General features: G+C 38.7%; 1 protein-coding gene across 8 annotated transcripts in view; it reads left to right on the plus strand.

The window, feature by feature from the left end:
• The window catches only part of LOC140393873 (neuron navigator 1-like), a 970,643-nt gene extending 955,147 nt beyond the window's left edge, over positions 1-15,496 (plus strand). For all 8 annotated transcript variants that reach the window (XM_072480430.1, XM_072480425.1, XM_072480424.1 and 5 more), the window contains one exon: positions 180-15,496. In XM_072480430.1, the coding sequence (XP_072336531.1) occupies positions 180-275 (96 nt within the window). In that variant the 3' untranslated portion in view covers positions 276-15,496. The remainder of the gene's footprint in view (positions 1-179) is intronic.
• The last annotated feature ends 426 nt before the right edge of the window (positions 15,497-15,922 follow it).

A 15,922-nucleotide genomic window follows, 5' to 3' on the forward strand; every position in this document is an offset into this window, starting at 1 on the left:
GTTATTCGAGCCGAAAATAGCACAAAACTCAAATGGTATCGATCTGCAGGCCTGGTGGCTCCCGCTGAACCCAGTTTGGGAACCCCTGCACTCGCTAGCTGGCAAATTGCTATTTGAGTACAACTAGCCAAATACGTTGTAATTCAATCTTAAATGCTTCTTTTGTTATATATTTGCAGATGACTATGCTACTGAGGCTGCAGGAGGCAGCCAATTACACCCAAAGTTGTGAAGGTGAAAATATCCTGGAATCATCTTTGCAATCAACACATTGAAAAGAAAAACACATCAAGGAATATGTCAGCCATCTTGTTTTTAATCATGCCACAACTACACTTTGGATATTGTTGTTCCGAAACAGAAGTATATTCTGTAATAGATGTAGTTAGGTAGGGGGCTAAATTAATTGATGGGTAAAATTGTAGGTTTAAGGCCCAAAATCATATGTAAGTTAACTGTGATCATTTATTGTAAATCATATTACATAGCCATCTGGAAGGAAAAAAACATCTAATTATATGAACTGTTAATGCTGTATTTGTACTTTATAATTCAATCTTCAAAAGTGCATGGCAATCATTTAAGCAGAAACAAATACGATTTTCGTGAGCTTTATTAAGGTTAACTCCTAATCTACAACTCAAACAATTATAGGAGCCATCGCTGTTCCACTACTGCTGCCATCTCAGATGTCACACTGGTGCTGACTGGAGGATCTCTCCACCAATCTCTACAATTTATAGTGCTCAAAATCTTATTAGTCGACACAGCTTGTGAAATGTGAATCATGGTGAAACCACTAAAAGAGGAAATTTGTATTTTCTACATTCTAAGTAGGTGCACTTTGTAATTGGAACATTTTTGTGCCCTGAATCACGAAGTGAAATTGTTTCTCAAATTAGGACATGCGTTCAACTTTAGGCTGAAAGGCTGTCGCATTTGCAACCGGAACCCTTTAAGTACTCTTTCCTTCTGTTCTTCTTCAGAACTTTTCAATCAAAGGATGGGCAGGGGAAGGACGATTGTACATTTATGAAAGCAAAATTGGTAATCGCAGAAACATTTTTTTCTCTTTTTCAACACACCAACCTAAGTTCAGTGTCTCTATAAGATCCTTTGCTCTGCTGTTCCAAGGAGGCATGCCATCTGCCCCCAGAGCTCGGCTAAAACCAGCATTAGATTTGCTGCTAGGTGATGAATAGGAGCAGTCCAATTCTCCTTACCCTCTAATTTCTATCTATCTTTGAGAAGGTGCCTTGTGACCAGGCAATAGTTTTGTATCTTGTGATCAGGCCACCCATAATGCAAGCCTTTTCTTTAGCACAACATCCTTACGAATATAATCATCAAAACTAATAATTTTTAAATAGTTGCAGAAATTAAATTTTTTTTGTTCTCTGTAAACCTTGCTATTGCTACTTTCAACACAGCATAAATAATCGTTCAAAGCCCATGCTATAAAACTGTGTAACTTTTTCTCAAAACATAGATCGACTTAAAGGGCACCATCTGCGGAGGGAGCGTGCTCCCTATGTTAAGGAGCGCTTCAAAAGGCTATTTTAAAAATAAACATAAATGTATTTCCATGCTATGAAGAAATATTCTTATGTGTTTAGATCCAAATGCACATTCAACTTGATCGAGTTCCCCAGCCAGAATGATGCATCGATCCTCGAGCAAGTACCAGTAAGAATGAGGATCAACATCCTGAATGCTCGTTTGTTTGTTCAAGTGCAACCTAAAATTGCAATACTGCCTTTGAGCTTTAGTCAATACTTAATCATTGATGTGTGCGGGAACACTGGGGAATCATTTCTAGCCACAAGATACATCTGGATTTGAACAAGGAGAATAACTGCTCTCACAGACGAAATGTGCATGCATGGGGGGGATTTCTGCTAACTCCCTCAAAGGCTGGAACAGTCTTTCTGGGGGAAGTATGTCTCCCTTCCAAAAAGTTGTGCTTCCCGTCATATATTATATAATTGTCATATAATCCTAAACTTTGTTGTAGCTGGGAGCAACTTTGGTCTCTATTGGTTGGTCTCTCTGGATTGTACTTGGTTACTTTATTTTTCTTTGAAATATTTTGCTTTAGACATCTTTGTGACAGCTGGAGTTTAATTTCTCGTATTGTTTAATTCATTTTTTGTTTTCATTTGAGACTGGTCGTAAATTCCCACTTTAAACTTTGAGTCCAGAAAATTAGCAAAGAGAAAATATTAATAAGGCGGTTCATCTTGTTTCGATTCCCAAATTGAAAAGCGATAATTTTTTTTGTTCAATGTCAAGCTTGATATCAGTGAGCTTATAGAAATATTATAAAACATCACTGTCGGAATATGCCCAGCTCTTAGATCTAGTCGGGTGGCCAGAAATTAAGGGAACTGTCAAAAACAAACCAGAATAAAAACATCCTGGCATGGATTTAATGCAGTCCACTGTGGCAGGGAACGTGGTGTCCATGCCCACTTAATCACAGAAGAGGCCGCATAACAGTCTCCTGGCAGTGTGAAAACCTTCCACGATTACATTGGAGGCAGGAATGGGTCCATGGAAGAAACTCAACATTTTGCAATGGATTGGCAATTAGCTTATTATTGAGCCAATTGACATTAATTCTTTCTGATTCCATCATAATTGAGTGGTGGGTTAGCCCTGCTGCCTCACGGCGCCGAGGTCCCAGGTTCGATCCCGGCTCTGGGTCACTGTCCGTGTGGAGTTTGCACATTCTCCCCGTGTTTGCGTGGGTTTCGCCCCCACAACCCAAAGATGTGCAGGCTAGGTGGATTGGTCACACTAAAAATTGCCCCTTAATTGGAAAAAATTAATTGGGTACTCTAAATTTATTTTTAAAAAACAAAAAACAAAAAAAAAATAATTGAGTGGTGGTGAGGGATTACTTTTCAGGGGCATGGCTTTTCCATGTGTTGAAAAGGCCTACTGTGGGGTGGTACCTCTTTAAAAAGCACTTAGTGCCCAATCGAGGGACGCAGCATAGGGCAAGGGTAGGGGGTAGCCACTAAAAGCCACCCCGTGGCCTTGCACTGAACCTCGCTCATGTTTATTTTTCCTATGACCCCTCTCCACAACCCCATCCTGCTCTCACTCACCTGTGGCCTGGTTCCTCAGCTATCCTAGGCCTCTCTTGGGGGTGGGGTGTTACTGGCAGCAGCCACCACTCCCAGTAACGCCACCTGTAATGGGGATCTGCTGGCCTTTGACGATTGGTGGGCCGGGGTGTGATTTCCACCCCCAATATCTTGAATTCCAGGGAAAGCCTAACACTGGTTACTTTAAGACACTTAATCCACTGAGTCTCCCTCTCAGGTATGATGCAGGTTTCCCACCAATTCTCCAATCAGTGAAGTGAACCATGTTAAATTCCACAAGTTGATCACATTAGCTCACAGATTGATGTGATTCTGTTATGCTTGGAAAAGCTACTGGTAAGTGCTAATTCAGGAATTCCTGGAGGGTTGTGAGGGATGAAGGCTCCCCTTCCACACCGGACGGTGAGGGAAATGTGTTTTACACTGGCCATCCACAGCTGTTGCTTTCCAACTGAGCAATAATTGCAGAAAATCCAAACACAGTGTTCTAGTAAAAAAAATGACACGTCGTATAATTTAAATAAAATATTTCCAGATGATTTTTCCTCAAACAATACTGGTGTGGATTCTCCGGCTGCGTATTTCTCAGCGGAATGCCGTTCGCTGGTGACGAGCCTGTCAATGGGATTTCCCATTGAAACCACCCCACACCGCTGGGAAATCCACAGCTGGGGTGCACTGCTGGAGGGACAGTGAATGCCAATGACAGGAGAATCCCAACCACTGTATTTGCCCGGTGACAGATTAAGTTAAGCCCCCAACCTCAACAATTTCATTCCCATCCCAGATTCGGCTTGTTCAAATTATTTTTGGTCCTTCAAAATAACTAATTCTGTTTGTGTGTCTTGAGATACTGGAGATGGATTTCTGCAGCAGTTCTTTCATTTGTTCAATGTTAACAGCTGCTGAACCCCCAGATACACATTGTAAGTACCACTTAACACTTCTTGATGGGGTCTCCACGGTTCTTCTGCAGAACTTGCTTACGATTGTAAATCTACCCCGTTTAAAATCTGCTTTTATTGTATAAAGTACCAATACATGCAAACATCTAGTTGTAACAGTTGCTGGTACAGTGACTAAAACACCAATAACTATCCAATTACTGTACTTAATTCTTAGTTATATTCTTGATCTTATTTGTTGAGGCATTATGTTGTCTACTCGTATTTAATTTTTTTTCCCATTCATAACCTTTTTATATTACTGTAGAGTGAAGAATCATCACCTACTTTGCACCAGCTTGTTTTTGCTTCTTTTATGTTTTTAGAAGTTAATATGATTAGAAGTTAATATGACTACTTCGAGATCCCTTCTTTATGAAAGGATTAAAAAGTCCCTGTGTTTTTTTGAATCAGTATAGCTAACGGCGCTGAAAAATACATCACAATGTTTCACAATGTTCCAGGCAAGGTCAAGTACTGCAAGCCACAGAGCACAAAAATGGTAGAGTGAAAGTGTTTTGGTATTAAATATGGTGATTCAATATTTAATGCAGGAAATTCATCTGTTAAACTGAAAGATCCAGGCCAATGGTATGAGATTTTAAGTGAAATTTCAATCATCTGCATTATGAGCTGTGCCTGATTTTTGCACATGTTCTCCCATCCAAAATTATAGAATACATGCAAGGTTGTTCATCAAGGTGAGCACCAACATGCAGTTTAGTTCCATCCCACAGTTAATGCCATGCTAAATTCAAAAATTAATCTATGGTAACCATTTAAAGAAAGGATATACAACCGCTGAAATGTACGAAAGCAATATTCCATTTTACACCAAGGGCTATAAATTAATCTTAGAGCGTGACACAAAACAGACGGTACAAGATAGGCTAGTTCCATTGCATTCACCACAAGATTAATTTCTAGTTCCTAATCGTCTCATCGCAAAATTACTGACAATTTGGAAGTGGTCAATATTTTCCAACCTGACCTCGGCAGTACGACATCAGAACGGCAACCCAAATTTGTGAAGCATTTTGGGACTATTTTCATATAAAGGGAAAGTGGTTATTGTACAGCAATGATGAATGAAAAGAGAAAACTGAAAGGGACATTTTATATTGCAAAATAAATTATACAACTTACTTTCAAATTCCCCAAGTTTTTTTTAATTTTTCCAATTAAGGGACAGTTTAGTGTGGACAGTCCACCTACCCTGCACATCTCTGGGTTGTGGGGGTGATATCCACGCAGACACGGGGAGAATGTACAAATTCTAAATGTAATGCAGTACGTCAAAATAGTTTCCTCAGGCTATTGGACAGAAACACTGCTCGTTTAAAAAAAGATAATTTTTGTTGGTGTTGCATAGTCAGCCTTTCCGATAAATGGGGATTTTCTTTTTAAATCAACCACTTTCTATCAAAGGTGGATGCACAAAGTTTTCGATATTTCTACTATTTAAGTGGTGTTCCTGGCTGTTGCAGCAAGCATTCAAGACTATTTACTGCAGTGTTTGTGGTTATTGTCTGGCACAGTGGAACGTAGTGGTATTGTCGCTGGACTAGTAATTCAAAGACCCAGAGTCATTCTCTGGGGACCCAGGATCGAATCCCACCATGGCAGATGGTGAAATTTGATTTCAATAAAAAGAAATCTCGAATTAGAAGTCTAAAGATGACCATGAAACCTTGTCGGAAACCATCTGGGTCCCTAATAGGGCAAGAGGTCTGGCCTGCATGTGACTAGATCCACAGCAATGTGGTTCACTCTTAAATGTCCTCAGCAATAAATGCTGGCCCAGTTAGTGATGCCCACATCCCATGAACGAATAATTAAAAAAATCATTAACACTAATTAAACACAACTTGAGCATTTTCACATTTCAAGATGTTTAAAGTGCAGTGATTTCAACAAAAAAAAGAACTTATTGTGTTTAAAACATTTTCAATTTAAAGCATTTTACAGTTAAACTGGTATCATAAATAGGGAAATACTGCCCCCTGTCTATCATATCCATTCATGATATCAATGTAATAAGAAATTTAAGAGCAACTGTTTTGAAGTTATCATTAACGTTTAATTATAATGCAGAAAACAGGCTACCAAAGTAGCCTATAGGAGCATATTTAAAATGACCCAGTTTTCATTTTGATGAAATAAAATGAAAATTGAGCATTTTCTATTTTACACCAACATAACAGTACCTTCCCCTGAATTAGAATAATCAAGATTTCCTCGCCTGTGCCATTTAGAATGATATGACAATTCAGCAAAATACTTTGAAGAGATATTTTTCCTTCTATTTTTTGTGTTCAAAGTAGAAAGTGTTTGGAAGTAATCACATTGCACTAGTCTGAGTTACTGAAATAAAGCACTTAAAAGAGTTCACCACCAAAAGCACAATGATAGCACACCCAGATTTGAACGGTTGGCAATTTAAGATAAATGTTTGCAGTTTGTCCTGACCAATGGATGTTTCAAGCAAAGCATTGCCTGCTTTACCAATAGATTTCTCATCATTGCGCTCAGATTGAGGTAATTCTGTTTCCCATTATTCACTTTACAGGTACAGCAAGCTGTGATGGCTAATTATATGGTGCATTCTCAAAGGAAAGCTTCAGGCTCAGATTGTGGTCCAGCTCAAAGCAATTCACATTTGGAAACTGGATTACTTCCCAGTGTTTATCTCCATAGTTATAGCATTTCAAATGAATGATTTCCACTCATGAGATGTAAGTCATTCGATAAGAGACTGAGATGAATATCATTTGCTCAGATGCATGGATGATTCAAAATATCAACACATGACCAATTTAAAATATTTTATTCAGTTGCTTCAAATAGTAAACCAAACTAGTCAACATATTGCTATTTCATTTCTTGAGACCTTGGTTCATATTGTTTTCACTTTTATTTCATTTCCTGGGATCTGGGTTCAGTTTTCTTCACTCTTTCTAACCAGGTGTAACGGAATGAAAATTTCTTCCCTTTTATGATATATTTTTCTAAAATTTGTGACCTAGAACCAGGGGACATAGTTTAAAAATAAGGGGTCTCCCATTTAAGATGGCGATGAGAGGAAATTCTCTCTCTGAGGGTTGTGAATCCTTGGGACCTTCTTCGCCAGAGCGCGGTCAAGGCAAGATCATTGAATATTTTTAAGGCAGACGTCAATGGATTCTTGACTAGAAACAGAGTCAAAGGTTAATGGGGGGTATGCAGGAAAATGGAGTTGAGGCCACAATCAGATCAGTCCTGATCGCATTGAATGGCAGGTCAGGCTTGAGGGGCGAATGGTCTACTCCTAATTTGAACATTCATGTGTGAGTAATTTTAAATAACCGTAGTGAGCTTTTATTTGATTTTAAAAAGCACATCTTACAGAGTTGTTCATAATTTGAAATGGACGGCCAAATTGGCAATCTAATTCAGCAAAGTCACAAGGATAGATTAGCGAGGAAGTGGAAAACTCCACCCTAGCAGCTATGAGGAGTGCTGCACCGAGGTTTTGGGAACGCACATGTTGTGCCGTGTCTGTCCTGGTAACCCTTGGTACTGACGCTATGGAAGAAAACAAGGTTAGGTTCACTAGCACAAATATTAACCACTTTGACTCGTATAGAATTAATTTACAGGAAAAATCAGAATTCAAACCAAATGTGTTCATTTCGGGGATTGGGCCATTTGTAAAATGGTCATCCTCTACTTTACTGATTCAAATTAAAACACCAAACTTTGCATCAATGATTTGTAATAATAATCAGCTCTAACAACATGAAGATAAAATATCCTTGGTTTACGCAGTCATGCTATTTACATTATAATAACCAACATTATAATAGCTACTTCTGAGATGTGTTCCCCCTATTTTTAATTTCTTATTCATTTACTATTTTAACTTTCATTTTGATCTATTTCATGCATTGCCTGTTACTCCGTATCTGAACAATTTTTCTGTTCTTTCTCGAGTTGGGGACCTTAATAGGTGGATAACTGGAAATAGTTCCAAAGGCTGATTCGTCAGCCAATTGAAAGATGAAGCATTGAATCTTAAGCTGGCACTGTCATTTTGGTAACCAGGCTAAGCTGAGGTCTTGCTCTTCTCAAATACAACCATCCCATCAACAGCTCAGGGACGCAGGCAGGAAAAGGTGGGGCATGGAATTCATGGAACAGGGTGGTTTACCTTTGGGCTATCCTCCTGTGCGATTGGAGTTTATTTTTGTTCATTGTCTCTAGCTGTTCTTAAATATCATTCCTCAAACTTCCTGTTGTACCATTTGAGCAGGCTGGAATATGCATGCCCATTCGCATCTGCAGAAAAAAACCACAGAAGTAGCAGGTGCTCACATTTTATATTTAAAAACAGACAGATTTTAAGTCGGCAGTAAAATTTCAGTCAGACATTTTGGGAAGTGTCTGGTGAGTGGAAAATATCTACTTAAGTTAGTTTTAGTGTACAGGTGGAATGGGTCAAATTGCTACAAAGATCGAGATATTACAATGCAATGTATGTTCCTTAGAGCCTGAAGGTTTCCTTTGATGTAATATCAAGCCTTTCTGTAATTAAGTCAACTCTATGGTGCTGAAACTACGCCTTAAAGATTACAATTTAATCACTTGTTCCAATTCTTTCTATTTGAATACTTAGCGTTAATAGTACTGTTTGAAAACAACTAAAAGTACTGTATGCAAACTTATTAACCTAAAACCTCTGCCAAGTCTAGTCGTCTACTAGATGAACAGCACGCTCACATCTTGAGTGCTCTCTGTGTATGAGTAAGCACCACATTTACACTAGTGTTTGTCAGAACAAAAATACCATTGATAATGTTGAAAGTTATTTTCTAATGTTCAAAGCACTGGGATTTGGCACAGAATCAAAAGTTATCCGATAATTTCATTTCTTCAGTTGGTTCCTGTGGGTTAAATTTTGCAACTGGTAACACAAACCATATTTTCTTTAAAAGTATAGTAAATCCTTTTGATGTTGATAAGACATTTTGTTTTCAAAAGGGACTGTAAGTTGTAATTATGAGGCATCCCAGTAGCTTTAGCACTAGATCGTTAAACATTTAATGGAAAATTCTGAGTTACCATTCACGGCTGTCATTCTCATTTAGGCTTCGGCCTAGAGGAAGGTTTATCATGTTGTGCACGGCTTGTAATTGGGAAGAACTGGAAATAGATGGATCTTTTTGTGCAGCGTTCCACTGTACCTGCCAGTAATTCAACCATGGTGCAACACTGTTTATCAAACTGTATCATCGAGCGTTCCTACTGGATGCCAAGAGTTCATTTTGAATGAGTGAAGGGAAAAGTTATAAAAATAAAATACACATTGGGGATAAGGGGTGACATCAGAAATTGTAATTTTGTGATGTTATTTAGTTTGCTCAACCTGAGAGTTTTCTTTTTCAGACTAACACCAAATTGGATAAAAAATGCCAGTCGTTAACTGAGATTGGTGATTATGTTCATTTTTAATTCTCAATTCTTCACTCAGGTAGAATTGGCCTGAAGCATACAATTGTCTTGAAATCTTACACAAGCGCATGTGAGGTTTTTTTAAACAGCACCATTTCACCTGAGCATATACGGGATCATACCTGTTTCTTACTGTACTGCTCTCAGTTCCTCTGAAGCTCAGAGACAAGCACACGCAAAGGCAAGGCAAAGTGCCAAATTTGCATACTTCACTTCACCTGACTGAACACACTGAAATCCACTTACACAGTTCCCCCAGTCAGTTAGATTCACGCCCGAAGGTAGTTTGATGTTTTTCATGCATCCTATCATCATATCGTATCATCATCTGAGATGTTGTCTCGTCACCTCATACTGGTCCTGCCACCAATTGAAGGCGTGAAGAACCATCAGTTTCCTTGTAATTGGCTAGCAGCGAAAAAAGGAGTTGTAGTTTAAAATTCAATGAATGTTCTCTGAATGTGATGCTAATTTTACATGGATAGCTTTGTGAATATGATGTTAAATTCAGACAGCAATGCAGCATTATAGTTCCTGTAAATATGAATACAACAACATTTTACAATTCTTAATTCAATTATATTGGAGGTCAATTTTTTATTTTACTCTCAAGACTTGAGGTTAAATCTTTGGAGTCAGAAGGGGAAACCTCCATCTGCTGCTAGCCTGTTTCTCATCTGAAAATCCAGGAATTGGAAGTTGATAATATGGTGAAGATTTGATTATGATCACTTATTCCAGATTATTTTGCGGATGGCAATGTGATTTATATTTTTTCCACAATGTAATTATTTCTAAAAGAGTATATGCCTTGGGTGCTGGATTCTTGAGCCAACAGTGACGGAAATTCACTTTACAAAAATCAAATGATTTTGCATTTTGCATAGATGCAGTGGGTGGGAGAAAAGGGTGCTCACATGACAATGGTGTAAAAATAAATCTTTCAATTTGGTACACTTAGTTACCCAGTCCCCAAATTACACTGGAATGTCATGTCCTAAACTGTTTTGTTCTACTCTGGACACATGGGGCGGGATTCTCTGATCCTGAGACTAAGTGTTGACGCCGTCGAAACGCTATCGCGTTTCTCGACGGCGTCAACACGGCCTCAGGATCAGCAATTCTAGCCAGCACGGCACAGGAGCGGCCCATGCCGCTCCAGCTGCGGACCCCGGTGTCAACTGGGGTCCGCGCATGTGTAGTAGCACCGGCGCCAACACACGCATGCGCAGTGGCTCCCTTCTCTGCGCTGGCCCCAACAAAACATGGGGTAGGGCTAAAGGGGCCGGCGCCGATAAATGGAGGCCCCCAGCTAGAGAGGCCGGCCCGCCGATCGATGGGCACCGATCGCAGGCCAGGCCACAATGGAGGCTCTCCCCCCCCCCCCCCCCCCCCCCCCCCCGGCGTTGATCCCCTCGCCCCCACCCACAGGCCACCCCCGGACCCTTCCACGCCGAGGTCCCGCCGGCTGAGAACAGATTAGAACGGCACCGGCGGGACTCGGGTTTGGCCAAGAATCGGCAGGGGGGCCGCGTAGAACGGCCCCCGACCGGCACCGCGCCGACCATGGCGGCGCCAATTCTCCACTCTGCGGTGAATCGCATCCCGGTGGCCTGGCGCGATTCACGCCGGTCGCGGGGATTCTCCGGCCCAGCCCCGGTCTGAGGGAATCCCGCCCATGAGTTATGTGCGTCGTTAGTGTCTCAGTACTCACTGGTCACTTGACCCTGTTTAGTCTCCAAACCAAGCAGTAGAAATCCGGCTCGGGTAGTGGGTGGAATAAAAAAGGGCAAAATTGGATTGTCGACTCCTTGTATACAGCACAGGATTTTTAGATTCATTGTAGTCAATGGAGTTAAATATCACGTGTTGCATATGACAGGTGGCTGATCCAATTCTGCCCACTTGGTACCATCATCTGAGACAAATTTCTACTTCCAAGTTTGATATCTGATTCTTTTAAAAAATATATATATATTGGACACACCATTCTGAAAGTAGCAATCAAGTATCGAATAGGTCACTTTCCTAGAGGAAAGTATGCAGCCCTTTGTGGGTTTTTTTCAGGATGCTACTCTTTTGTAAAATCTTGTACATTTCAGTTCTATGAACTTAGCATCATATTCAAATTCATGCTGTCCATGTGAAGTTTGCACGTTCGGCCTTGTGTCTGCGTAGGTTTCTTCTGGGTGCTTTGGATTCCTCCCACAGTCCAAAGGTGTGCAGGTTAGGTAGATTGGCCTTGCTAAATTGCTCTTTAGTGTCCAAAGATGTGCAGTTTAGGTGTATTGGCCATGACCATGAACAAGGGGAGGCAATGGCGTAGTGGTACTGTCGCTGAACCAGTAATCCAGAGACCCAGGGAAATGCTCTGGGGATTCGCCTTCGAATCCCACCAGGGCACATGGTGGAATTTGAATTCAATAAAAAAAATGTAAGTAAGAGTCTAATGATGACCATGAAACTATGGTCAATAAACCTATCTGGTTCACTAATGTCCTTTAGGGAAGGAAATCTGTCGTCCTTACCTGGTCTAGCCTACATGTGACTCCAGAACAACAGCAATGTGGTTGACTCTTACATGCCCTCGGGGATGGGCAATAAATGCTGGCACAGCCAGAGATGCCCACAATCCATGAATGAATAAAGGAATTTGTGGGTTACAGGGGTAGGGTGGAGGAGTGGGCCTATGTAGTGCTGTTTTGGAGAGTCAGTGCGGACCCGATGGGCTGCAAGATCTCCTTCTGCACAATAGGGATGATATAACCATCCATGTAGAATTGTCACCATCTTCAAATTCTAAATGGGAAAGTTATGTCGATCATCTGGTTTGTAATCAAATTAGTCTGGCCTAAGTAGCTAATATCGCATTAATAATAATTATTTTGCAGCATCCATAGCCTTGTAATTATTGAAACTAGCAATTTAGAAGTCGCAAGTTCATATCCCACCATGATAAATATCTAAAATTAATTTCCAGAAATCTGTTTGCTTGTGAGCTGGCACAATAAAATGATCATGAAAACTTTTTTATACGTATTGTAAATGCCCAATTAACATTTTAATATCTTTCAATGAAAAGAATCCTCTGCTTTCCTTATCCGGTCTGACCTACATACGATTCCAGTTCCTTGCTAAATTTTACCATTTGTGTTTAGACGTTTAACTCAGTGTGTTTTTTGGACTGTGAGGTGCTGTGAAATAGAATTGATTGTACATCCTGAATTATTTGTGACCATGTGCTCCTTTAAGTGACAAATATTCACATAGTTTGGACTGTCACTTTAAGTGGAAATACACCAGTAACTTCAAAACACTTCAGTGTGAAAACGTACCACAACTAATGAGCAGCTTTGGTTCAAAGGTGGCTAAACATTTTAAATTTAAAAAATCAAATGGATTTCCAATGGTTGAATCTACTGGCAGTCTCTTTAAATTTTTGGATTGTATTATTAATAAAGGATGCTATTTTTAAACAAAAACTTGGAGAATGCAAACTTAATTTATCTGATAAACTTAATTTAGTTCGAGTCATTAAACGTTGAGAGCACTCCAAACGTTAATTTTGATCATTAGCCATGTGAAACATATCTGCACCAGTTATAACATTTGTTGCCGGGGCAACTTGAAACTTCTTATAAAAGCAAAAAAAAAGAAAAATGCAGATTAAGTGTTCACCATTGTGCCACATTTTTCAATTATATAAACGTATATTTGGTGCTTGTTTCTTCATGTAAATATACACTGCAGCAACCAAAAAAATGAAATGTTTAATCCTGGTCAACTGTAAATATGCAGTATGGAAAAGCTCATGAGCAATGGTTTAGTGTTACCCTCAAATGTTGTAAATGAAAACTTGCATTTCCGGCATTTTGAAAATTCTCTCTTTCAGATGTTTCTTTTTAATGCTTACACCTTGTGTAAAATGATAACCATTGAAACAAGATTATGGCAGTTGATAGAGATGAGTATCAAGGCCCTATTACATGCAAGTAACTTCATTATTTTCTTAATTGATATCTTCCAATACCAGAAGATATCCATAATATTTAGAGAGTGCGCTTGGTAGTAGATGCACTATAAATAATTTATAAGTGAGCAGTTGTGGACCAGCGGAGGTTCCTTTGCGGTTATGTATAAGAAGACAATTGAGCAAAAATTTAAAGAAAGCTGAAATCATATAAACAGTAACTATCTGTTAAGCATGATAATATGTCATGGCATCTTAATATTTTGCTATTTAATTTTTTTCAAATGTTAATCAGTGTAACTAGAAATGTTCTTAATGAAGTTAAGCTCTTTAATTTCACTCGTGTTACTTTTATAATTCAAATGGTTCTTTATACAAATGTAGAGGTGAACAGTTACTCTGAGTTTAATATCAGGGTATTTGCACAGTTACTGGTTAAGTAATTAAAAGAAAACTGCCTTTTACAGTATAGAATTTTTTACAGGTTTCTCTTGTGTCATGTTTTTGGAGTTGTAGGATATATTTGAAGAGGTTTTTTCTGTAAGTATAGAGTTCGGTCTACCACTTTCAATCAAGCCTATGTGATGTGCTTCTGATGGTTATTTCTGATAGTGTGTGTGGATAAATGTGCTAAACCGAAGCAACGATTTATTGTGAGAGGCTATGCAACAATTTCTATTGGCATTTTAAAGGTTAGCTCCATAAAGATTACTGGAATCCCATTTTGTTCAATTGCTAAGAAAACTTCGCTTTGATAATCCCTTGGAACTTTTAAGCAAATGTTTAAGGAATTAACCAAATCAGTGGAGGCATTTCCTTTTTGGTTTTGTCGCACCCAACTGGGTAGCTGGAATGACCATTTTGATTGGATGAGTTTAAGTCCGAGTGTAATCAAATGTTTACATTGACTATATTGGCTATAAAGTTGAAAGGCCTAAAAAAGTATCTACCAGACATTATCCATTTTCAACCGATATTCAGTCAATGATGCACAGTTTCTTTTTGTACAACATCCTTTTGTTTTGTCTTACGTAGATTTTGGCATAATGGTTATACATTAGTAAAATGAGTATCCCAAACTCTATGCAATTCCTGCTGTATTGCCTCAGCCTTAAAATGATGTATTAAAATCCAAAAATAATTAGAAATATCTTAGAAAGGACTGGAAATGTCAACAAAGGCATTCATATTTTAATAGTTTTGAAATTCTATGCAGACAAAACAAAAAGGATATTGTTTCCTAATTTGACCATTTAATCATTAAATCATTCAGTTTTAACTTTATAACTACACATGTTCATGTTTTATTTAAAAATTCTGAATCTTACCCCCTCCAAAAAATATAACAGTAAGAGATTGTTTCTGAAAGTGCTTGTAATGGTTAACCAAATATTTGTGAAATTAAATTTAGTAATGTCCTCCAAAATGCAAACTGATTTGATTAACTGCGCTGGAATTAAATATGTGTTCCTTTAATTCCACAAATATATCTGTGTCAGATCATAAAATTATTCTGCACGTGTTATTTTATGCCCTAACAAATGGAAGTGGAGCAGCACAGCCAATACAGATTGCTGGATGGTCTTGTTTATATGCCATTAAGTTGGATTGCTAGAATTTAAAAGCATTAACATTACCATGTTTACTAAACTGTGAAGTCATAGACTCCCCATGTTAGCATGTTATTATGTTTGCGTAGGTGCTCTGTTTTCAGTTACTTTATATGGACAAGTTTTGCAAAGCAGTTCTTTGTAAACTCGCTTTATATTTTGTACATTATAATGTATACAATGTAAATAAGCAATGCCAGCGACAGCAATCATTTAAAGTGTCTGTAGTCTTTCAAAGAAACTAATGGATTCTGTATTTTATGCCAGAGTAAGTTTTTGCTCTTGGCCTCATACCAACCTGAAGCATGTTTCTTCGACAACAAAATTATCATCTGTCTAACCTTCTGTCCATTAAAGTGATGCTACATAGCTATCTGTTGTTTTTCTAATGTCAAATGGAAGATGAACTGGGCTATTTACAGTCAATAATTTTTTCTATCATGAAGCCAAACATAAAAATGTGAATGGATGTAATGTATCGTTCTTTAGGAAATTAGTAGAGTATAGATTAGTATAATTACTAAAAATTGTGTGGAAAGCTTGCTTTTATCATTGCTGAACTGCAACACTTGATGTAAATGTGCGGCAGCTAAAGGCATCTAACATTTTATAGTTACTGCTTGTTTCCTTCCTTAGAAATTAGGAAGCATTGAACTTGTGGTCAATTCTCTCCCTCCCCTGTCTCAAAGCACCAATCCTATAAACCCAATCCTATAAATCCTCAATACGACTAATATGAAAGCAAGGTAAAATGTGAAATGAGCTCAAAAGCCCAACTACATCATGTGGCTCAGC

Source organism: Scyliorhinus torazame, chromosome 17 (genome assembly GCF_047496885.1).
Source record: "Scyliorhinus torazame isolate Kashiwa2021f chromosome 17, sScyTor2.1, whole genome shotgun sequence".
Lineage (NCBI taxonomy): Eukaryota > Metazoa > Chordata > Chondrichthyes > Carcharhiniformes > Scyliorhinidae > Scyliorhinus > Scyliorhinus torazame.